At 45.7% G+C, this 25,951-nt stretch overlaps 1 protein-coding gene across 4 annotated transcripts in view; it reads right to left on the reverse strand.

Moving 5' to 3' along the window:
• LCMT1 (leucine carboxyl methyltransferase 1) overlaps nucleotides 1–25,951 on the reverse strand; it is an 85,222-nt gene that overhangs the window by 58,261 nt on the left and 1,010 nt on the right. For all 4 annotated transcript variants that reach the window (XR_015061260.1, XM_085893357.1, XM_085893356.1 and 1 more), the window contains exons 2-4: nucleotides 23,623–23,714; nucleotides 16,115–16,206; nucleotides 1,363–1,484 (exon numbers count right to left, since the gene is read on the reverse strand). Coding sequence is in view for 3 of the 4 variants with exons in the window: in XM_085893357.1 (XP_085749483.1) it covers nucleotides 1,363–1,484; nucleotides 16,115–16,206; nucleotides 23,623–23,684 (276 nt within the window). In the remaining variant the exon portion in view is untranslated. The remainder of the gene's footprint in view (nucleotides 1–1,362; nucleotides 1,485–16,114; nucleotides 16,207–23,622; nucleotides 23,715–25,951) is intronic.

The following is a 25,951-nucleotide window of genomic DNA, read 5'->3' on the forward strand; positions in this document are numbered from 1 at the left end:
GGCATTTGTGTGTGCGTGTGTGTGTCCTTGGGCCCCGTCTTTAAGTAACAACTGTGTAAGTGCTTTCTTTGCTCATTGTACATTGCATTTCTTATAGTCGTGACAACTCTGCTCTTTGTGTGCTTCCCCTCCCCGGTTATTGTAAAATAAATACCCCTATTGTTGAATGTCCAGCTCGTTTCTGTGCTTCTTTCATTGGCTTAGCACAGTGAGTGTTGGGAAATTGGGAAACGGTAAATTGTGCATTTGGACCTACGGGTCTTGGTAACCATCCGCTCGGGTTATGCACGGTTCGAGCACGGTAACGGCTCGTTCCGCTCGAGGCCTGCCGAGGGTGTGAATTCCCCGGTAGCTTTGCCGCGTGGATACTTAGGTATATTGAAGTTAGCAATTAACCCTACTCCACGTGGCCGAATTATTGGCGATTCACGGTCCTGTAAGGGACCCGTGCCTTTCGGAGTTCTCCGAGAAGCACGATCTAGATTCCGGGTGTTTGGTGGAGCCGACTCCACTGCTCCACCTAGCGGCCGTGCTCGCCGCCGAGACCCGGTCCCACAACAATACATCATCACTCCACACATCAAACATGTCTGTCAATACGCATTTTGCAGCAATACAAGACGACACCGTCAAATGAAACGGTCTATAAATCGGTGTCCATTAACTTTAAGGCAATAAAAAGAAGAAGAGTGCAGTTGATACACACACGTACACACACACACACACACACACACACACACACACACACACACACACACACACACACACACACACACACACGTTGTGAAAAAGAAAATAAATAAATAAAATCCTTACAGAGTGGACTAGGCCTCGGAATCAACCATTTATTCATGCAGGGGTGGCACGAAGGTCACGCATCGTAGGGCCTTTCACTGTCGGACTAGACCGGTTAGGATTAAACGCATTTTTACCAGATACGTGATGATCGCAATATTTGCAAAAGACAAAATATGGTTTCAACAAGTGGAAGGCCACGCATCTCCAATTGATTAATTGCTACTGAATGTGATGAAAAAACAAAACAAAAAAACACCGACAGAGGCAACCAATCTATCAGGCAACCGTAGAAGGAACAATTAATCGGTTCAAAGAAATAAAACATTTTGAATATCTTTCAATAAAGATATTCAAATAAACTTTTTGAAGGGTTGCCATTGTATGTCGTCGAGCTGTGATAAGCTTTTGGAATGCTGGGTGGAAAGGGTTTTAGCAGAATGAATGTTTGGGTTATATTTGTGAAATGTGTTCCAAGGTGTGAAACATTTTCGACTTGCTCTTTGAAAATCTGAAGGTAACTTGTTTAATAACCGAGTGTGCCCCTCGCCGGGTGGTTTTAAATACCTTGAGTCTCCAGAAGGTGGTATCAAAGCCAGCTCCTAACCCAAGAACTTGGCACTCGGTCCCGGCCTTGTGCAAGAATGCTGTGAGAAGCTCCCACATGCCCTGCACACGAGCATAGTATCCTGCCAGAATAGAAAGAAGGGAAAACATCCAGAATGACTCACACGGGTTATGTGAAGGACAAGGACACCAATAAATCAGTGAATATATATATATATATATATATATATATATATATATATATATATATATATATATGTTCAGTGATTGATTGATTAAATAAGATTGGGATGGTTGGGATGACATTTTTAAAGAAGAAGAAGGTGCTTCCAACCAAAAGTAAAACTACATCTACTCCGCTAATTTGAGCAATAAATAAGAGCAGACCCAATCTCAGGCAACGTTTCACCCGCTTCGCAGCAGACTTCCTCAGGCAAAATAGACCCCGAGCCTCGGCACATGTCCGGTTTTTATTTCCGATCACATGCTGGTGCGCAAGGTCAAATGGAGGAGTGCTTTTTAAAAAAATATTTTGCCAACTTCAAGCAAAATAATCATCAAATCCCAACATCGATGGGCTGCTCTGCTATTTTTTTATTTTATATTTTCATTTACATGTAATCTGGTGTTGTATGTGCTTGAAGCATGGGTGCGCTTGCTGTTGTTTTTTTGTTTCCGGGGCACGAACACGGCTGGTTCCGTGTCCGGGTTGGACATGATGAGTTGTGGGTTGTGTGATCGTTGGGGTTCTCGTTGGGTGTTGTACACATGCGGATGTGGTGTTTGGGATTGAGTGTTCTTTGTTGCTCACCTTATCCATCCGTTTGCACCATTCAGTTTTTGCCATTTGCATCAGAGGTGTACATTGTGTGGGTATGTTCACAGTCTCCCCCAGTTGGACCACCCTCTCGACTATTCACGTGCCATCCATCACAGAGCGATTCGGGCAAGCTTGGGGTTGGTGCAGAGCTTGGTGTGTGGCTTATTTGTGAGCAGAGGGCGAGAGACCAGAACTTTTCCGGCTCACCGACCAACCACGCCTCCCCATTGCCATGATGCAGAGAAGGCCTCCTATTTTTCCTCCGGTCTTTTCCTTTCTGTTACCCTTTCGTTTGTCTTGTGTCCCCGAGGAAGTTTGTGTGTGATAAGACAAGTCAAATGATAGGCGTTGAGATAGTTTTCAGTCAAGTTTGCCATCGGGTTACTGTGTTACAGTGGTTCCCAACCTGTGGTACGCGTACCACAGGTGGTACACTTGGACTTTCTCGGTGGTACGCGGCAGCGTGCCCTTTTTGAAAAAAAAATTTAAACAGTTTTTATTTTACTTCTCTCTCATGCAGCTTGGGCACAATAATTAAATTTATATCGAAAGCGGTTGTATACTGACAGCTGTTTGTTATCAGCCATTGTGCACAAGTCTTATTATTCGTTTTGTCTCTACATGCTACACTGTCATCATTGCTTATTGCCCGGCTTATTGTTACCGTTATCGTTCACCAGCATCATGTCAATGCGAAAATATTCGGAGAGTTATCTCAAGTTAGGCTTCACTTCCATCCAAAAAGGTGAATTAGAAGCTCCACAGTGTGTGATTTGTGGAAAAGTTCTCGGCAATCAATCTATGAAGCCAAGTCTATTGAAGCGCCATTTTGATTATGTTCATCCTGAACACAGCGACAAGTACCATGATTTTTTTTTTTGTTGGAAGGAAAATGCCATGAAAAGAGCACGCCTCGACGGCAGCGGCAGTTTTCAACAGCAGTCCACGGCAGCCGTAAAGGCATCCTACTTAGGCCTAGGTCACATTTGCTCTACGGCGAGGATACGGCGGCCGTACGCCCTCTGAATTGACAGAAACGTGCGGCGGCCGCAGAGAAACTGAGGTGGCCTCAGGGAGGCCCTATGCCGTTTGGCTATATTTTACAGGCCGTAGGGGCGCCGTGGAATTATAGCGCGGAGTTATACCTTTTTTTCATTTCTACGTTCGCCCTAGCAATTCGACAAGCCAAGCTATGACGTAGATGTGTTCCACGTCGACCGTACGTAGGGCGTACGGTGGGCTTGCATTATTTGTGCGGCTGCCGTAAGCTCTCATCAATGAAAAATGAATTTTCTCAACCCCCAAAAAATTACGGCGGCCGCACTATTTCCATGGTCGCCATACGGTGGCCTTGCGGTCTGTGTGACTACCTGCGGGCAACGCAGGGTCGACGCACGGTTCCCCTACGCCCGCCGTGCACCTACGTACGGCCTCTGTGGCAGTCTGCGTCGACCGTGCGCTACCGCTAGAGATCGGAGTATAGGTGTTTTCCTATGAACAGTGGTGCCCCCAGAATCCGAATTTAATTCGTTCCAGGAGGCTGTTCGGATTGCAAAAAGTTCAGATTCCAAAAATATTTTCCCAATAAGAAATAATGGAGTGAATTAATCCGTTCGTGGCCCCAAAGAAAACCCACTTTCAAGACACTTTAAACTGAAATTCCCCATGTTTAAGGTAAAATAAGATGAGTAAATGACCTTCGGTGGCGGTGTATTGTATGTAAACTGGTACAATCACCACATCCAAAGGTTCACACAGGCTCGAGCTGGGTTCACACAGGCTCGAGCTGGGTGCCTGGGTTCCGATCGCTCGCGCACTCTGCGAGCGCTGCCCCCAGGGCAGTTCATCAAACATGATGCCCGCAGAACCACAATCACTTTCATCAAACGCATCGGGTTGACGTAATCATGGATATTCCAAATTACAACCGGTTTTGCTGTGAAATTCAATCCTTGCCCGACAGTCCGTCACACCACGTGATCGGATTGCTTTTTTTGTTTTCAATTAAAACACAAGATGATTAAAAAAACAAAAAACAGCACAAATCAAGGTGAAAACACGAGGTAAGGCCTGTCACATTTGGCTCGGCGGCAGGAGGGTCTACAAAATGTACGGGCACTAGCAATTATAAAGCGGCCGCAGTATTTCCACGGTCATACAATGTAGCAATCACATATATTTTTTATTTTCGGGGAGCCGCACGGCGTATTTATAAATTGTGGAGACCGAAAACGAGGGGGTGCCGTACTGTCTTTGATTTGATGTCGCACGGTGACCTTAGGGCGTTCCTGCGGCGGCCATATAATTTTCAAGGCAGATGCAAGGTGCCCGCAAGGCGACCACAGGGGAACCCTAAGCCGAACGTGCGGCCAGACGGACGGTAACGAATGGGTTAATTTTTATTTTTTTTACCAGTTCTTTTGTTTCGGCTTGTCGAATTTCTACGGCGAACGTAGAAATGAAAAAAGTTATAACTCCGCGTTATAATTCCACGGCGACCTTACGACCTGTAAAATATAGCCATACGGCGTAGGGCCACCCTGAGGTCACCTCAGTTTCTCTGCGGCCGCCGCACGTTTCTGTCGATTCAGAGGGCGTACGGCCGCCGTATCCTCGCCGTAGAGCAAATGTGACTGAGGCCTTAAGTATCGATCGACACACGAGAGATGCTTTCACGAGTATTTCCACCGACGAACTGAATGAACAAAGCGCGAAGATGCGGCTCGAATAGGTGGGGGAGACACGTGAACAAACATGAACGCTACGTTGTGTTCGGTTTTTTGAAATGTATTAGGTTTTTAGGGCAAAAGTTTCTCGAAAAAATTGTTCGGATTCCAATTTGTTCAAACAATGGGGCGTTCGGATTCTGGGGGCACCACGGTATATTATAGTTATAGTATATTCAGTTATATATTCTGGTATATTTTTATTTCAGTAAAAAAAAAAGAGCTGGTATATATACCCACTCGTTACCGTCCGTCTGGCCGCATGTTCGCCTTAGGGCCCCCCTGCGGTCGCCTTGCGTCTGCCTTGAAAATTCTATGGCCGCCGCAGCAATGCCCTAAGGTCACCGTGCGACATGAAATCAAAGACCGTACGGCACCCCCACGTTTTCGGTCTCCACAATTTATAAATACGCCGTGCGGCTACCTGAAAAATAAAAACATATGTGACTGCTACATTGTGTGACCGTGGAAATACTGCGGCCGCCGTATAATTGCTAGTGGCCGCAGATTTTGGAGACCCCACGGCCGCCGTGGCAAATGTGACCTAGGCCTTAGTTGCACTGCGAATTGCAGAACAGAAAAAAACCTCCCACCATCGGTGAAAGCCTCGTCCTTCCTGCCACAAAGGATATCGTACGTCTCATGCTGGGAGAACAAAGCGCCAAGAAGCTCAATTCTCTTTCGTTGTCAAACAACACAGTTCAGAAGCGCATTTAAGAAATGTCAACCAATATTCGTGACCAGGTGGTGGCAGAAATCAAGGCATCTCCATGCGGATTTTCTATGCAATTGGATGAGTCAACTGACATGGCAAATTGTGCCCAACTGTTAGCGTTGGTTCGGTACGTGCATAAAGCCAAGTTCAAGGATGAAATACTATTTTGCCGCCCGCTTAAAACCACAACGAAAGCAAAGGACATTTTCGAAGAGTTGTCTTCCATCTTTGATCAAGTTGGGCTGTCATGGGTTGATCTGAAAGGCTGTACTGCAGATGGTGCTCCAGCTATTTTGGAGTGCAGATCAGGTTTCCAAACGCTTGTGAAGGCAGTTGCTCCTGAAGTGCGCGGCCTACACTGTACGATCCACCGCCACGCACTTGCAGCCAAGGCGCTCCCCAAGCCATTGACTGACGTTTTCTCAAGCATGATCAAAATTGTGAACCATGTGAAATCCCAGGGTCTCAATTCGTGACTTTTCAAGAAACTTTGCGAGGATTTTGACTCCGACCATAAAGTTCTCTTATTCCACACTGAAGTGAGATGGTTATCCCGTGGAAATATGGCGGAGCGCGTGTTTGAACTGCGAACTGAGCTTCGTGAATTCTTCGAAAACGATGGAAAAACCAAAGACTGTCGATTTCGTCGCTGCTTTGAACGACCCCGACTGGGCATTGCACCTGGCTTATTTGGTCGACATTTTCTCTCAGTTTAACGCCCTGAACAAGTCTCTTCAGGGGACTGGCGCGACTATCATTGACTTCATAGACAAGGTCAAGGGATTTCAGGAAAAACTCCGTCTGTGGAAGACGAATGTCAAAGCGGGAGTGGTGGTCATGTTTTCTTGCAAGGCCGATATTCTTCAGAAGCGTGAAAAGAATCCCCCAAGGGAGTTCATACAACTGGTAAAAGATCACCTCGCTTATTTGGATGAGGAATTAAATTCCTATTTTCCGGATCTCAAGGAACTGGATCTGAAAATGATTCGCAACCCATTTCGCATGAATGCATTGGATTTGCCACCTGGAACAGGACTGCAGGAAAGCTTGATTGATCTCCAGAACGACTCCACAGCCCGAGATCAGTTTGACGAGATGAATCTTGCGGACTTCTGGTGTAGAATGTTGGGGTCTTACCCGAAGCTAGCTGCCCTGGCTGTTCATTCGCTCATGGTATTCCCATCTACATGGCTGTGTGAAGCTGAGTTCTCGTCAGTCGTTATTCTAAAAACAAAACAAAGATCCCTACTGGATGTTGAACATGATGTTTGGTGCGCTTTATCCAAAACAAAGCCTGACATCGACCTGCTTGTGAGCAAGAAGCAGGCTCAACCATCCCATTGACTGGACATTTTACACAATCAAATAGGTACTTACTGTATCATTATTTGGTTCAGATCAGATTGCTCAATGTCATAGTTGTGAATTGTTAGTATTGTTTAACTCCCCATTGTCGTATCTGTATCGCAAATAAACACTATTTTAGGTGAATTTTGGTACAGTGGTACTCGGTGGGACCACGAACATGTGAAATGGTACCCCAGTAAAAAAAGGTTGGGAACCCCTGCTGTATTGTCTTCTTTATTGTTTGCTTTGTTCAAGTCATTAGTAGTAAATCTCCCATAATTTCACACCATTGTCACAGTGTTTTTAGAGGTGATTCGCACCGACAGCATGACAAAACTATCGATTGAAGATGAAAACGTGCCACGATTTTGGGCATGTGAACATGGTCAAATTAATAAATTACCTTTCCGCACTGTGAACCGACGTCAACCTCGCCTTCACGCTTGGTAATCTGGAGGTCTATCTCCAGCGGATCTTGGGTGGCTCGTTCGGTAAACCGGTCCCATTAAAATACAACACTCCTGGACCTATGCCTGGTGTTGGCTTAATGGTTAGGGTGGTGGGCTTGGCAACCTAGGATTCTGAGTTCAAATCCCACTCGGCTGTTGAATTAATACCAGGTGGGGTTGACTCCGCCTGTCATCCTTCCGAGGTTGGCAAAATGAGTGTCAGCATGCTGGTATACTGTGGCAGAGTGGGGACCCGTCCAGGATTGTGTCTAATGGCCAAGAAGACTGCTTAGGCAGCACCAACGCTCTGCACAGAGTATGGTCCCAATGGATGGAAGGATGGACTCCTGGACCTCTTAAAAGGCAAGCTGCATTAAAAGTGAAAATTTCAACAATTGCTACGACTGTTGAAGCCACCTGCTGTGAGTGTGAAACAACAAAAGGGACATGAACAAAATGTGGCTCCCAAAAGTTTAGATGATCAAATGTTGAGAACCTATAATGTAAATCAGAAACAGAGCAGCTAAAATGATCTGACATGGGCCTAGAGAGACCATTCTGCAGTGATTGAGCAGCCATAACGTGTGGAAGCACAGTGTAGACAGCGAGGATGTGCTTATAAGCATCAAAGCCCTTCTGATAAACAAGTAAATTTACATGGATGGCGCACCAGAAATAGAGTGGCTTGGTGGTGGAGTGGGTAAAGCCTTTATGCATTATCCTCACTGCTCATGGAGTGCGAGCTCGATTCCCATGACCGCTCAGAAATCAAGCCTGAAAAAGAGATGGGCATCACCGTGTCCATTTGCTCGAAGAAACAAAATTAATAGCGCCACGATGACCTTCACCACCATCACACCTGGAATAGGTACAGTAATGGAGCGTGCAGATCGGACAGCAAGTGGTTGGGAGATGGTTCTATTCTGAGACAAGTCAAAGTTCAAAGTGTGTTGTTCGGTTGGGCAGGAGTTCATTCAGCAATGTGTTGGAGAAGTCGACATTGGCCTCCCGCGCAACCAATCCAGACAGCAATACCGACCTGCTGGAAGCAGAGGTTTCCATTATTTCGGCAATTTATTTATGTGGACATGCAACGATTGATCTTCTTCCTGAATGCATGCTGAAAATAATTTCACTTTGCCACCTTCCGGAACAGCGTTCAACACATGTGAATTTTCACTTCCCATGATATCACCAGCATGACAACCGGGTGTCTCAACCTTGGGAGCATTTTCATTTTGAAAGAAAAAAAAAAAAAATTGATCATTTCACTTTTGGAAACGAGCTTTTTTCGAAACTGTACCAACAATCCCCAATGATAAAACTGACTTCTGTGCATCCTTGGCAAAACATCAGACTTTCAATACTTTTTGAGCTTGTCCGTTCCTTCGTCATGTCAGCCCGGTTTGTGTGCACATTACGATCGGTAAAATGTAGGCAGGTGTGGAATCCCACCCTGACTTCATGATGAGTACAATCTAACATCCGCTGGGACAGATGGTGTGGGGGATGCATTTCTTGCCATGATATCACATGTTCACATTCTCTATCAAAAAATAAAGCACAGACCTACATCAGAGTCCTTGAAGGAGCAGCTAAAACCTTCTATCTGGGTTCACCTTGGAGAGGCTGAAAACTGCAATATTCTGCTGCCTGCCACATGGACAAAAAGTTGATTTTTAACAAAGCAAAGAGTTACATGCATGGGCGACTATCGCTGCTTAAAAGTTGAGGGGAGGAGGGGATGGGGGACATCGCAAGTATCTGGTGCCTGAAAATTGTTCATTTGAGACGTTCTTGCTGTGGTGCATTCTGAGCATTTAATATGACCGCCTTTGCCACGTTCCTTTGAAATAATTTTAACGAATAAAAGAGGGCGCTTTTAATTTTGAGCTTTTTCTTGGTGCCAAAGTTTATTATTGCACTGAAAAACCAGATGCATGTGTGCATTTCATACACCCCCCCTCCTTCCTTTCCAACCCCCCAAATGCACAATGGTAGAGTCCATAGATAAGCTTGGCAGGGGGCTTCTCCTTCTGACTGACCATTAATTTCTCTTTCTTTCACTTTTCCTCGTACTCTGCAGTCGCTGCGAACACAATAAACTCATTTGGGGAAGGTGTCACAAGAGGATCGAGTAAAACTGAAAATGACGGCCTGGAGAGCGTTTGCTCCAGTACCAATGTTTCCATGGAGACCGCCATGTTGTTAGCAAGTGCCATGCACTCAGTTGCATTGGAGTGCTTGTTTGGGCGTTTTTGACCCTGTTGAGCGATTTTTTTTCAGAATGTCATAACTGAAGTTGTCAACATGATAGCCAGACGTCCACCTCCAGGCCACCGCCGAGCTGTGTGGAAACGAAATAGCTGAGGTCGTAGATCATGCCTTTTTCAGGGCCAAGCAAGCCAAGCAAGGGGTCCTTAATCGAGTAAATGCAGTTAAATATGAAAGGCTCATCTTATGCCAAATGCGAATTCCTCTCCAAGCTGGGTGGAGGTCATGCTATCGATGTCCTCCAAATGCAGGAAGCACACCTGGAGAGCGATCGAAGATCCTGGGTTATAAATTAGTGACGCGTTAACGCTCCAAACATGGCCTTGCTGTTAGGATTTCGTGAAGGTGAAGGTGAAGTAGGATTTCCAAGGCTCAACTCAGGTGCTACCAGACTTCAATGAATGTTCAATCACTATCGACGTCTCTGATCTGACAATATTCAATGTCGACAAGGCACAAAAAAAAACAAACAAACAAAAAAGAAAAACAGACTGGCCAGGCCCAGTGCTTCTACCATCGAGCCACCCAACGGTCTTCATCGATGATTTTAAGTCATCATACATCTTGGGGCAATGACAGTAACAACAGAGCTGGAGTTCTTCTGACAAAATTGGCATTTACACAAGTCAAGCACCTGCCAGACGAGTATGATGCCCAACAGGCTGGTACCTCTTTTTCAGCATGCTAGAAAAAAAAACAAAAAACAGCCTTTACCCCAGAACCTGTGCTTCGTGTGAAAAGATGCAAATGGTCTTCCTCGACCATCGCCGAGAATGGTCCGCCAAAACTCCCCCAACAGCCAATATTGGCCAATAGTTATACGTACAGGTCTCCAGATTCAAGTTTTGAGATGAACCCCAAAACCTCGGTGAAATTTATGATTGGCCAACTGGAGTGGTTTCAAAGCATGCATAATGGGGGGGGGGCTATATTCTGCTTTCCACCAAAACCAGTCAATGACAAGTGTTTCATGGGCTTTGAGGCATCGAAAACCGACAGTGTGAAGTTCCTTGGCAAAATCTTGACCCATGAACATAAGCCAAAATATCTCGAAGTAACACTTGATCATAGACATAGCTGCAGACATCATCTGGATAATGCGAGAACAGAGATCAAAGCGACGGTTAACAGCATACAAAAACTCGTGGTACCTCTTGGGGCTGTAACACCGTACACCTCGGACATCAGCACTTGCATTGGTATGCTCCACAGCGGAGTACGGCTGTCCTGTCTGGTGCAACAGCCCACACACTAAGCTTGTGAATGTACAGCTCGACACGGTAATCCTTATTACAATTCACGGACCGGTGTTTGTGTTTGTTTGTTTGTTTGTTTGTCTCACGGCTCCTCCGAAAGTTCTGTGCTGATTACATCCAGACTTACCACATAGAACCCCCAATTAATGTATAGGGGTGTTATTGTCTTTGTCGGTGGTCTTGGATAAGAGGGTGGAATGGGGGGGGGGGAAGGGAGGAAGGCATTCTCTATGTAAACGTGTACCGTGTAGCACCGCCTCCAGGTGGGTGAGGGTATTACAAGTCTACACCATTTACAGTGCAGTATTCCTGTCCTCACATTTTCCAGTGCAGTGAGGTGTTTTGAATTATAAGCAGTAGGTATGTTTTTGCTTCATGCACATAACCCAGGTTATTTATTTTTTGCTTATACAGTGCTGTCAGTTGCGTATACACCACCCAAATAAAGGTATGCGTTACAAGAACAAGTTGCATGCTTTGCATGCTTGGAACCAGATCGTCCATTGGGCGGGTACTCTGCTAGTGAGATTAATCAGTGGGACTTAAATGAACACCTCCTCCTATGGCTGCCAGTACTGTGCAACATACCTCCACCAAATACCAGGAGGGATGTAGCCATATTGAGAGGGTACTCCAAGATCCTGGGTAACCAGGAGCTCCCGATCTTTCAACTCGTAAACCCACCACCACCAAATCGTCGAAAATTGAGGAAACCTTTCTGGATATCTATCTAAAATCGAGGCCCGGGTTTACACAGTATGCACACAGTTCACGAGCAACTCTATTCTCGTGAAACTTCCAAAACCCAGAATCATTGCTCACCTCCTCTCGTTCTTTTTTCACACCTGTGGAACCAACTTCCACATCCCCTTCAATCTCATGCTTCCCTGTAGGTCTTCAAGACAGTTGTTCACCATCATCTCAGATCATGCCCCATTCAAACCCTATGATATTTTCTACTCTGTTTACTTTCCCCCCACCCCCTACCCCTTCCTCCTCCACCGTTTTGTTCCGTTGTGTCTGATCCATTCAGTGTTCGAGGTCTTCCACGAGCTTCGACTCTGTATCCAAAAAAGAATAAACTTCTTGACTTGACATGACTGAGCTACCTGGCTCTCAATTACCAAGAAGACTTTGGACCGTTTCTATTCCTTCCACCTGCCTCATTTTTCTCATCTTGTTTAGATTGTTATGCGAGTATATTGCAACCTAAAGTCAGAGTTAATGTGTGTTCAAGCACGTTGTACAATCGTAGACACACCAATGATGTCGCGATGGTTTTTTTTTTTTTTAATTCTGGCAAAATCTTGGGATGACAAGAACCAACTTTGGATCACATGTCATACCATCTGGATTTCGTTTCTGCAGAAACTGCAACTCACATTGACAATCGCGTAGCGTGGGCCACTTGTATCGAGGAATAATTCAAAACAACAAAGAATACATGGGATTAATTAATAAAAATACAAAATCAAGGCTCATGGAGGGGCAAAACAACAGAGGTGAAAGGGTATTAATCAACACAAAAGGGCCGAAGAGAATGGGCCGACATTCAACGGAAATATGAACACACCCTGGAGAAAAGGCCAAGTAGGGCGGAGGTCAACGGGAATTAAATCTAAGTTTGAAGTGTGAAAGTTTGAAGGTTCCTCGAGTTTGAAACAGCAAGATTCCATGAGGAACGCAATTGGACAGACAAGGGAGGAAACTACATGAATAACAAGCCTGCACCTTGAAAATGTGAGAGGAGGGGGTTGCTAGATGAACATGTCTGCTCTGGTGGACCTGGGGTGGGACAGATGACCGAAATGGAGGGAGAAACAAATCAAAATGACCGTCAACCGGCCGGTCGACAGCGAACTAGCAATGAGTTTCATGCGACAGTTTCTTGAAAAGTGATGCCATCGATTTTAGAAGTGCTTTCCTCCACAGCTTCACAAACACGAGCTGGCATGCATGTACGCCGGACCACGAGCACGAGGGAGAACAATACTCCATTGTATTCCGAGCGAGTGCCTCGAAGGCCGTGAGAACTTTTACAAAACCAAGGAAGGACTGTCTGGTTCAGAATGCCTGGCCTCCGTCTCGTTTTAACGGCGAGTTTAGACACGTGGTGCGGCATCCCGAATCAACATACTTCCAAAACAGGATTCCCGCAAAGCTTCCTTAACGAGACCAACAGTTAAATATACAAAACCATGCCGATCAAAAATTACATTCTGAATTTCAATGTCGTAAAAGAGCCCACGTCTGCCAAAGACTTAAACCTATGGAAATAAAAGGACCGTTCAAAAAAAAAAATAATAATAAATCAACCTCCACGCCTATCCTTTATATCCGGTACTGAACTCGGACGTGAATTACAAAACGTTGCTTGTATTTCTTTCAAAGGTACTCTACAACTTGGGACGGACACTTGTCCCATCGGTGAATGAGCTTTAATCGACTTTGTGCATTACTAAATCACCATCAGACTGTCGGACAATAATGTAAAATTGCAAAAGGCTTGAGGTTTAAGCAGAGCGGAAATTTCATCATCGTTTGCCGTGTTCACCCTCCGATATCTCGCTTACTGCCATCGTCGAGGCAAAGAGAAGGAAAAACGGGAAATTGAAGTAAAAAAGAGGGAAGGGACATGCCCTGAAGCAAAGGACGAAGGGTGGTGAGGGGGAGGAGGGGGTAATTTTGCCACATTGGCAAATGTAATAAATAGATGGCTCCTTTCACCGATGTCTGTCGTTCTATAATAAGATTTAAGCAGGAAACAGACACTTTCACATTTTTCGACATAGGATAAGGAATGGTTTTGCCATAGCTTGTCCGGCAGCGAGCCTTCCAGAAACTCAGTTATATCCTTGGTGAGTGCTCACGTTCAATGTGTGATAATGAGCAGCTCCCCTCTCCCTTCCTCAAGCAGGTCAGGCTAGATAAAAGAGGTTCAACTGCACTTTGAAAATGTCAAAGTATACCTTGAATCAAAAGCAACGAATGCTGAAACATGTCGTCTGAATCAGAATTGTTACAAAGGTATCATATCCAGTCTCGGAACAATAAGAACTACAACCAAAGTCGTGCTCAGATTGTGATTGTACATGTGACTCGTCCAGATTCAGGGACCATCCTGTTTCTACGTATGATGCTTGCCCAAAGCGAGGTAGGTTCATGCAACACACGAGACACGCAAAACTCCTTCCGGGAAAAAGCGTCGTTTCTTGCCGGGCTGCCCGCTTAGCACACCAACTGCTTTTGCAACAAGTTGGTTACACCAGCAGCCACACACACCACGGCACTGAAAATGTAATCACACACAAACAAAAGCAATCTGCAGATATCTACGGAACGTATTCACTTGCTCTTCCATGAGCCTGCACTGTGTCAATAAATAAATGCTAAGCAAATCACGTGTTGCACGACAAGGTACCGACAGTGTGGTAACCTGCAAAAGAAACTACGAGTCCATTTCCTGGCACGATACACCAATGCATTGTAGTCAGGCTTCAGACTAAACATGGCACTGGAAGAAACCATTGTTTGGAGAGATTTCCACAATCAACAAACAATGAAAATATTTGGTGTTTTGCTGACGTATCCACGTTGGTGAACTTGTTGGGGGAAATGAATCCACTCCCAGGAAAAAAAATAAAAAATAAAAACAATGCACCGAGTTTCTATCGTCCGGTTGCTCGCGCGGTAACCATTTCACAAGCATGTCTCCGTGCTTGGCGGATCAAGACGATGGTTTTCACCTGGGTTAAAAAAATAAAATAAATCAGACGCCAATTCCTGGCTCTAATCAGGCACTCCAAGCACACCAGGGTTTGTTTGTTTTTTGGTCCTTCCCAGTATGAAACACGAAAACTCCGTCGGATTGTGCAAATCCAAATCTACCCAGGCACGAGGCGCAGCTGCCGGTGCAGCAGACCCAGCGGGATTCCCCTATACAGGCTACCCATTATGGCTCCAGAATGCCCAAGGGATCTCACTTCAAATTCAATCTCTGGACGACACAGGGATCGGCTGAGAAAATTTTGGAAAAACTCGAAACGAGTTTGTCTTAGGCGAAAGCCCAAGCCATTGCTTCAGCTCGACGCCGCGACGGCAAATCGAACGACTTCCCAGACATGCCGTGAAGGGGGAAAACGCGTCATCTCACGAAGTACGGGTGTTTGTGTTTCTCCAATCGACATCTCGTTACACTCGAACTATGAAAGCTCCGTTCACGCACGAGTCACATCAGGTGAAGATACGAATGATCGATCGCACTCATAGTCTGTGTAAATCATCGAGTGCGGCTAAACATCGGTGAAAGTGCTATTCCTGCCACAATGGGTTCAACATATAAATAAATAAATGTCGAATCAGTCAGAGACACCTGTACAACTTCCTCGTCTTATTGACGTCACGATTTTCTTTTGCACTTTCTGTTTTCACATTTATCGACGTTTGTTCCTAGAAATGAACACTCCATTTAACTTCTGAACAGCTTGCACAATGCCATATATTATATTTCCCTACCTCCATAATGAGCGTTGGTGAACTGAACACTACACCCTCACGAGGTAGGTGACATCTCACCAATTGTCAACCTTTAACCGTGAGTCCAGCACACAGCAATTTCCTCTCTATCCCTCTTCTCCTGTCACGACCATGACCATTCCTCTACAGAACTACGAGTCACAGTTTGTCCACCCATTATGCGTACTCATTTCACTCACCATCCTCAAGACGTCTCTCTCCATACAGACAGAGTCAATAACCTGCATCCTCTTCCTTTCCACATGCCACAAAACTCTGAAATCAAATGCCTCTGTGTTTTCCCAATGACGCACAATGTTCAACAGTTAAAGGCCCATATCAATAAGCTCTCCGACAATTTATCCTTCCTTTAGCTTCTTAGTAAGGGGAGGTCATCCTGAATGAACAAGGGTGTCACCCTTCTCCGAGAATTTGAAATGAAAAATCAATAGTTTTGAAACAACTGCCAACAATGTAAACAACTCTGGCTGATATTTAGGGTTGAAGAGAACAGGAAGCATTGAATGCGACCGGCACATGGCGGGCACGAACCCACACACAAAGCAGATCTGAGCCAAGCGCACAGCTGCTCACGCAACTCAAATCGCAATACCGGTTGGCAACAAAGCGGGCACTTCTCTTTCACTCACCTCGATTGATCTCCGGCGTCTTCCGCTCGGCCCGTTGCTGTACCAGCAGGCATATGTATGGATCGGTCCAGTAGCCTTGTTGCACCGCATACCTAGGCGCAAGTTAAAATAAAAAGAACCAACCAAAATGATACATCAATACTAAGCATTGATCGTGAAGCCACACACTGACTAACGAATCACATTATTATAGTCACTTACTCCAAAGCAATTCTTCACATCGACAGGCAGCAAGTTCAAGGAAAGAAACCATTGTTGAGAAACTAGCAAAGATGATTAATCAAGCAAAAGGAAAAGTTTTTTTATTTTTTTTTTTAAAGTTAAGGACGTAGCGTGCATGGTGGCCGGTCGTTTGACGAGCCATTCCAAATCACGTGGCCTCAATCTCTCCAAGTCCATTGCCGAGGTTATGACCGATCTGTTGAATGTGGCCATGACCGCTGCATCATTACCGGATTGACCCATGAGAGTGGCAGAATACAATGTTGTCGCGGAAGGTGGTCACCAGAACGACGACTGAGGCCCAAGAGAAAGAGCAGCCAAGCAGGTGGAGCTCACGTAGCGCTCAAAGTGAGCTTGCCGACAGGACGAACGAAATGCTACAGGCGCTGAAGCGGGACATGCTCAGGCCGATGATGATGTGCGGAAACGCACTGTCCCGAGTCCCGAGTCAGCAGTTCCTACTGTTCTGCGTCGATAGGTCCATTCCCACAGCCCGTTTGCAAGGCCCTGGCGCACCAACCACAGTGGAACTCGCTCTGCGCTCCGTACTCACCCTGGGTGTTTGACTTTTACAGACACAATGCAGGCAATCTCATCGTTGATGCCGCGCTCCGTGTGCCCTGGCCAAGCGAGCCTTGAGCCATGGGGACCCCAAGCTTGGACGTGTCTCACGAGTAGATATTAATTTTTAAAATAGGCGAAATCCTTTATAAATGTACCTTGTGAAACCCATCCATGAAAATTATCATCATGGGGCCAATTGCCACCCTACAGAGATCAATATTGATGATGACGACGATGAATTTACAGGGAGAGTATATTAATGTTACAGCAAAATAAGTGGAATCAAGCTGCTGCTCGATTGTAAATTCACTTAACATCTAAAGCTTTCTTTTCATGCAGTAAATGAGCATTATTAGAGAGCTATGAATCTGTTACCACTTTAAAAAGACCCTATCCTCAAAAAAAAAAAAAAAAAGGAAAGGAAAAAGGTCATTAAAAGAAGAACTCGACCGTACAATCTCATGATTCAAGCGAAACTTCATTGGTGACACGCATGCTCCCAGCAAACTTATGACATGCATGTTCCATTGTTCCAAGTTCTTCGGGTTCCTTCTTGGTCTTCCGTTTCATTACTACAAACTGGAAAGTAACTCGGAAGTGGCTAGGGCAATCAAATAACTTGAATATCTCTCACGTGTTTCAGCAATTCCTCATTCAACAATGTGCATCACACTGCAAATGTGAAACGACAAACAAAATCATTAGAGAACAGCTTGTGACTGACTCAGTGATGGGCAGACTGACATTTCCACTGGGACAGGGCCCAGGCAGCAGAACTGCTGTGCCACCACCCTGTTGGGATGATGAAAGGCAGCAAAACACAAAAATGTTGTGCTGCTTGTGAGCAATGTTGGCCAGTTTTCACCATCTTCCCATCAGGATAAAGTCATGGTAAAGTGAGAAATTAACTTTAACACTACTTTTGCCTTGTGTCGATACAAGTGGGCATCATTTTTTTCTTTCGTGGAGTGACCCATACATTGACAGTTATCAAACATCCAGGACTGATGTCATATGACAATTGCCCAGATTTTTGATTGTCATGCGAGGTCAGGTATGGGAGTATGCGCCAGAGCAGCGCATCGTTGCGTCCACTTTCCGCCGATACTCCAGGGGCCTCCGTCTGGCCATCCCCGACGCAGATGCCTGGCCCATCCACATCTCCTTGAGATGCCGATCAACCTGCTGCAAACACGAGGCACGTGGTCGGCCCATTGGCCTCCTCCACTCACGAGGCTCCCTCGCTGAGAGAATCTTATGAGCAGGATCAGCAACAGGAAAACGAGCCACATATCCACACAGCTGCAGCTGAGGATCACGGACTATGCAGGTAACAAATCTAATTTGAGTTTTTCTCAGTAACCGCTCGTTGGACACAAAGTCCGACCAGCGATAGCCAAGGATTCTCCGAAGAGACCTGGTGCCAAAGGAATTAAGTCTCCGTCTCCGATCCCTGGTCAGAATCCAAGTCTCACATCCATAGAGCAAGACTGGATGCACCAAGGACCTGAAGACTCAGACTTTCGTCCACCCGCACAGGTAACGGCAGCGCCACACCCCATTATCCAATGAATCCATGACTCCCCAAGCCCGACCCAGAAGTCTGTTGACCTCTGACTCACAGCCAGCAGAGACATGAATCTCTCCACGACCTCAACAGCCTCACCACAAACAGGACAGCAGCATCCAAGATGCCATTGAAAGCCTGGATCTTAGTTTTGACCCAAGAAACCCATAATCCCAGTGGCTCTGACTCCTCATTCAGTACCTCGAGGGCTCCCAAAAGGATATCTAAAGTCTCCGCAAAGATGACTGCATCATCTGCGAAATCAAGGTCAGAAATCTTGACATTCCCAAACAATGCACCGCAGCTCGATCTCTCCGACATCCTCCCGAGAATCCAGTCCATACAAGTGCTGAAAAGTGTGGGGGCAAGTACACACCCCTGATGAACCCCAGCAACAACTGGAATAAGTCTGAGATGGAACCACCACATCTCACAGCACTCTCAGTACCAGAGTATAGTTCAGACATCAGATTGATCAGTTTTGGTGGCACCCCACCCCACGAAGGCCAAGAATCCTCCAGAGGGCATACCAATTCACTGAATCAAACGCTTTACAGAGATCAACATAGGCTGCAAGCAGCCCCTGCTGAAACTCTCGTCTGCGTTCGGTGAGGACCCTTAGAGTAACGATACGGTCAATCGTTGACCTCTTTGGTGTAAAGCCTGACTGCTCTGGACGCTGGTGCTCAAGCAGATGGTGGTGAACCCTATCAAGAATTATCCGAGCAAAGACCTTGCCAGGCACTGAGAGCAGCATCACCCCTCGGTCGTTGTTGCGGTCTTGGCGATCACTCTTCCCTTTCCAGAGAGGGACAACAAGGCCCCTCTTCCAATCAGTTGGGATGATGCCTGTGTTCCAAGCAGAGCACGGAACTGCATGTAACGACACGAGTGCAGCATTTCCACCAGCCTTGCAAAGTTCCAGAGAGTCCTCTCGGACTCTCTGGAAAATCCTCTATTTCTCTTTGCCGACGACTCCACCCTCTGCCGTACCATCTGTCATCCCTCAGACCGGCAAGCAGCAGCTTCTTCACTCACTGCAGATATGGATAAAATTACAAACTGGTCCAACACGTGGAACATGTCTTTCAATCCAGACAAATCTCACACTCTCACTATGTCTCTTCGAAAGGACCGTTTTCAAAATCCCCCCATCCACTTTCTCAACAATCCTCTGGAAGAAGTCTTTTCCTTCAAGCTTCTAGGTCTCACTATCTGCCATGACCTTTCCTGGGAAAGTCACATTTCCAACCTCGCCTCAAAAGCCAGTCGCCGACTGGGAATCCTCCGTCGTGCTAAGTCCTTCCTCGGCCCTCTTGAGCTCCTGACCACTTACAAAGCTTTTGTCCGTAGCCTGATGGAGTACTGCTCTCCCCTCTGGGCTGGTGCTCCTGCCTCCCACCTTTCTCGGCTTCACGCTGTCGAAACCAGGGCATTTAAGATCATCGGCATCTCCCGCAATGAAGCTGAGTCTTTGGGCCTCTCACTCAATCACCGCAGGTTGGTCGGTGGTCTTTCTGTCTTCTACCGACTCCTCTCCAGCCTTGCCCCCCCTGCTCTCTCTGCGATTTGTCCCCACCACATTTCCACAGGGCGCTCAAGGTCCGCCAACAACCCCCTTCTGGTAAAACTACCAAAATCACGAATCACTGCTCATCTTCACTCTTTCATTCCTCTTTTTTCCCGCCTTTGGAATAAACTTCCTCACTCTATTCTTTCCCATTCTTCCCTCCAGGCTTTCAAAACAGCTGTTCACCACCACCTCTTATCTTCCCCCATCCAAATCGTCGATCTTTTCTACCCCCAATAATCCACCCAAGCCCACTTCCTTCATTTCTCCTGCTTTCCTTCCTGAAAGTCCCTGAAATGTCCATCTTCTCTTCGCCATGTTCCCCGTCCCATCCCCATCCCTCTCCCTTCCACAGTTCACCTAATGTGTCTGTTCCCCACTGTTTTGTCCCTTCCACTCCCGCCCCTCTTGTCTCATGCCTCCTTGCTGTGAGTTGTTTGTTAGCTCTCATACGAGCCTCGACCAAGGTATACAAAAAAAAAAAAAAAAAAAAGTTCAGCATGGATGCCACAGATCCCTGGAGCTTTACCCCATTTCAACCGGTTCACCGCAGCCTGTGTTTCCACAAGTGAAGGTGGACCACAGTTGATTGGAGGGTCAGCAACAGGGATTGTAACACCCCTGATGTCCAACTCGACAGCTGGTGGATCGGCCTGGTACAACCGCTCAAAGTAACCAGCACAGCGGGCCTTCACTTTGGACTCCTTTGTCAAGAGCCTACCATCCTCTGCTCTAACTGCAGTACACTGAGGGATGAGCTCGGATGAACGCAATGCGCAAATTCCCCTGTAAGCAGGAGGAGAATCACTTTACCACAGGTGATGCTCTACCTCCTCAGATTCATCACACATCGGCCTCCTTGTCCATCCTTCGTGCACATACAGTTTCAAGCCTCAGCTCCCTGAAAAGCTTAGCTCTGCCATTCAGCCTGGCCCTGCGACTCTGGTCAATGTTATCAAGTGTCCCTTGAGAGACAATTCTTCTTCGCCCTCTGGTGAGTTCCAAGACATCTACTGGCAACGTCAAGGACACTGGTCTTGAAGGCACTCCACAACTCTTCAGGATCTCCCAAAGCACCCAGACCACCCAAATCTCCACTCAGCATGTTTGCAAACTCCTCAGCTACCCTCTCATCCTTGAGCTTGCCAACATCCAGCCTAGGCTGGGATGGCACCATTCTCCTGGATTTAAGGTGCAACTTAAGAGTTGCTACAACAAGCAAGAGGTGAGAGGGACAGAAGGCAGACGTGTGGTGGAGCGTTAATTACAATTCATACTGTTTCATCAAAATGATTCTGCGTAGATTGTACGCCATAGAATAACAGTGAAGATGGAAACAAAATAACGTCTGAAATATGTTTTCTACCGGTCATACTAAAAATACCACCCAGAGACAAATACCGCCTGGACACGTCCAGAGCCAAGCTGTCCAGAGACAAACACCGCTCGGACACATCGAGACAAACTCCCGTCCAGACATAAACACAGCTAAGACATGCCCGGAGACAAACTCCCGTCCAGACATAAACACAGCTAAGACATGCCCGGAGACAAACTCCTATCCAGACATGTCTGGAGACAAACCCCTGCCCGGACATAACCACCATCCAAACACAGATGGAGATACGCGTCCGGAGACAAACTCCTGTCCAGACATAAACACCACCCGTACTCGTCCGGAGACAAACACCATCCGGACACTTCTGGAGACAAACCCCACCCAGACATAACCACTGTCCAGACACATATGGAGATAATATAGATAGATAGATAGATAGAGAGATAGAGAGATGGGGGGTAGGGGAGTAATCAGAGAGAATATGTTATGCTTTGTGAACAACACAACACACACACACACACACACTTGGCTGATATCGGCAATTTTTCGGGAATCGGCAGGTTGGAGTCGGTGTGATTACTGACTACAGTACGTACTGTATACAACCCAGAAACCTTGAGTCGCTTTCAGTGAAAAACAATGTTACATTTATATCGACGTTTTAAGGATCTGTTCACAAACAGCTGCGTGTGACAGGTGGGGAAAAAAAAAAATTTGGCTCGGTAATTTAGAAAAATACGTTAATTCGGCAAACGGCTTGGAAATCGGGCGAAGATGTTCACAAATAGTACACACATGAGAATCCCAATGCGACACACCCCTCACCTGCTTGACCGGCTTCATCGCTTGTTGTCAAAGCATCAGTGACAGCGCAGACAGAAATACATTCCAACAAGGTTCCAAAGCATGTTTCACATGCAATGCCAATAGTAGTTAACATCTAAATAACAAGACCCAATCATGTCTCTCACAATAATTTGAAGGATTAACCAATTCGCCCAGGTGGTTTGGATTATCCAATAAGTTAACTCCCATGCTCTTCGAGCCGACGTGATTGGATCTTGGAAAGGACCTGCAGGCATGGATGGAGCAGCACCGTAATTGATGGAATAGGTTCTGTATTGCCAAGCTTATCTTCAATTTGAGCAACACTATGATGACCATTGGATAGTGGCCCAACGGAGGTGCGACGTGTGCTCACAAGCCACACGAACAATGAGATTTCCATGCAAATGTTTGGCAGCAAGATTTGGATTTGGACAGCAAGAGCAAGGTTTGTTTGGCAGCATAATTCAAGGACAGCATGTCCCATTTAATGTTCATTCCATCAAACAACCAGCATCGGTAGGTAGAGGCATTCATGGTGTGTGCCAAGTCACAATGCAATGAAAGCGAATACTATACCACTCCATAAAATAAAGAGCCTTCAACACACAATGATCACCATTTTAACCTCCTCTACCGAAAGTGGTCGGAGGTTGTGTTTTTACCTGTTTGTGAGCAGGATATCTCAAAAAGTTATGGACAGACTCGGCTGAAACTTGGTGGACAGGTTGGGTGTGTGACAAGAATTTAAGTAGATTATATTTTGGTTCAGGTCCAGATGCAAATCCGGCCTATCAGTGGGATACAAAACGTAAACCGTTTAGCCGAGCACAGTTATCCGCTATACCGAGTGGTGTCCCAGTTAATTATAATATATGTATTTATTAATTCATCAAAGATAGTCTCAAAAACTACCCATCTTATCAAGAGTTGACTGTACAGTATTCTTAAGATAAATTGCAATTTATAATAATCCCACAATAATGCAAGTACAGTAACATGAAGTGAACAGAAAGAGATTTCGAATAGTGGGGGTGTAGCAGCTCCTGACCAGTAGCGTGGGTGGAAACTCCAGTTTTAGCCCAAGTCAGGTTGATATTGCTCGTTAACAAAATTACACTGCACTCCACTCTGACACAGCATTTCGTAAAATGACCGTGACAGAGGTTTCCATTGGGACAAAAAATAAATGAATAGAAAAGGCTTTTATAAGGTCGCCGGTGGATACAATGAGTGAATGATGCAATACAAGCACGGGTTATCGTGCCATACTTAATGGTGATACAACACACATTTTAGGCATTAGTATCAAGGTATTTTATCTTCTGTATGTAGACCCAAAAAGAGAAAAATATATATTTATTTGGGGTAAAGGGTGATCAAACCTCTTACCAGTGTATTTAGCGTTTTAAGTAACGTACCATTTGCACATGGAAGCATCATTGCAGGTCGCACGGACAGCTTCATCTGCCACGTCAGCCATTACGTCCAAACAAGTCGTGAAAAACAAAACCTGCACGACAAGGACACTCGTTATCGTCAAATTAATCGTTTTGCAGAACTATTGTGCAAATTGAGGAAATAAAAAAATTATATACATTATGCTTGTACGCACACAGAACCAACAACAAAAAATTGTTTTTTTAAAAAAGAACATTTAAATATTTTTCAAAATGACCCTTCAGCTGAGAGCACCTCTAACTCAATTACATCCGTCCTCCACCTCTCTAAATGGCTCCGGCTGTTATTGCCACGAGACGGCAAAAGCAGAAGTAAAAATAAAAATAACAAGTCTGGAGACGGCGATGGTTCACGAGCAATGTACATTTTTTTTTTTTTTTGACCTTCGAGGGGATGCCACGGGCAAACTGGCGGGAATCGGGAAAAACGTAAATGATGAAAGTTGTAGTACTCAAAGAGCACTACTTGCATACCAACTTTCATTCAAAACAGTTGAAAACCCTAGGAGCTCGATGCCCAATTTATTGATTTTTTTGACATTTTCTAAGTTCGTGACCTTGTGACCTTGCCCTTGGGACGAAAATGAAAAAAAAAAAAAATCGAGCTCCGTGGGGCAATGCAGGTGCCATTGGGCTAACGAAATACCGAAATCCCTGCCAGATTCGACAAACCCCCTCGGAGAAGATGTAACTTGAAATCGGCTACCCCCTAAAAACACGTTTTTTGGGCGTGGCTCCGCCCATAATGGGCACAACACGCCCATTCTGAGGAAAACACAACTAGATCATGATATAAACCTCCCACCCAAATTTTATCAGGATCGGATCAAAATCCACGGAGTTATGCTCGGGACAGACAGACAGACAAACAGACAGACACACACCCATAACGAATATAGTGGTCACTTACTGACTTGTGAACCAAAAACAAAAACTTTACAATCCGGCAATTTTGAGGCAAAGAAAAATAGAAAGGTGGAAATGCACAAAATGTTGCCAGTCTGGCAGGCCTGGTGACATTTCAAGCACCAAAAGCATTCCAGGAGAAAAGCAGGGGCTGGCTGAACATGATAGGAAGAATACACAGAAAAGGACACACCCGAACGGTGGCCCCCATGTGACCCGATTGGTGTTCCGGTCGTAACCCCTGGCTCATGAGAAAAGGAACCCAGATTCAAATCCCACACACAACTGGAACTGCACTCGTTAGGGAACATACCTCCGCCAGGCTGGACAGTTTACCTTTTGTATCACACCGATAGGCCGGATCCGGATCTGGACCTGAAGCGAAACTCGAGTCGGCTTGTTCTTGTCACATAACCAAATCGTCCACCGAGTTTAGTCCGGATCAGGCCATAACTTGTTGAGATATCGTGCTCATAGACAGACAGAGACAGACAGACAGACAGACAGGGGTGAAAGCATAACCTCCATCCATTTTCGGTGGCAGAAGTAATAAATCTTCATCGTCTTATAATGTCCTTGTAATTCATGCATCAGTACATTGATGCATACAAACGTCTTTGTCTTACACAAAAATGACCCTACATCATTCACCCTGGTTTTTATACGTAACATTGCACTCACTTTGGACCTCCTCCACTCCCTCTTATTAAATTTAACATGACATCCACCACCCCCTCCAACTCCCAAACCCCAACAACACATGCAATTGATGGCCCTCAAAATTATAACCAATAATGAACATGCGGTCCATTATGTCACTATATTTTTTTGCACAAGATCCAGTGTGATGGACAAACAAGAAGAGAGGGTGGAAAGGCAACACACGACACCTGTCAGGCGTTAGGAGGGGTCGAGCGGTCTGAATGGTCAAATTTGAAGTGTCATACAGTATTACAAGCTGAAGTTCAGCCCGAGAGGCAAGTTTGGGGAAGTGTTGGTTCAAGAAAAGTGGTGGTTGATGGAAAGTTTGGATAGCAGGAATGCTCAGCTGGTAGTTTCCTTGGCCTCGACTAATCTGGTCTGCATTTGACTCCCATGGAGATGCAACCATGCAAAATGCAAAACTGAACCCGGCGGAATTTTAGGACAACGTTTGGTGAGCATTCAAGATCATTTTTAAAAAGGTAGGCCATCGTATGCCGGTACCATGGCAAAAATTAATGATTAGGATTTTGGGGATGGCGGTCATTTCACAGACAAACGCCACAAACTTTTGCGAAGATACTTGTCTTACAAACCACCAAAACATTTGACTTCATTATCAAGAGCAAGACGGACGGCTCAGCCGGACCTTCTGATAGAGATAGAGGAAGGTAGCGAGTGA

Source organism: Eptatretus burgeri, chromosome 8 (genome assembly GCF_056783735.1).
Source record: "Eptatretus burgeri isolate ZD-2024b chromosome 8, Ebu_testis_v1, whole genome shotgun sequence".
Taxonomy (NCBI): Eukaryota; Metazoa; Chordata; class Myxini; order Myxiniformes; family Myxinidae; genus Eptatretus; species Eptatretus burgeri.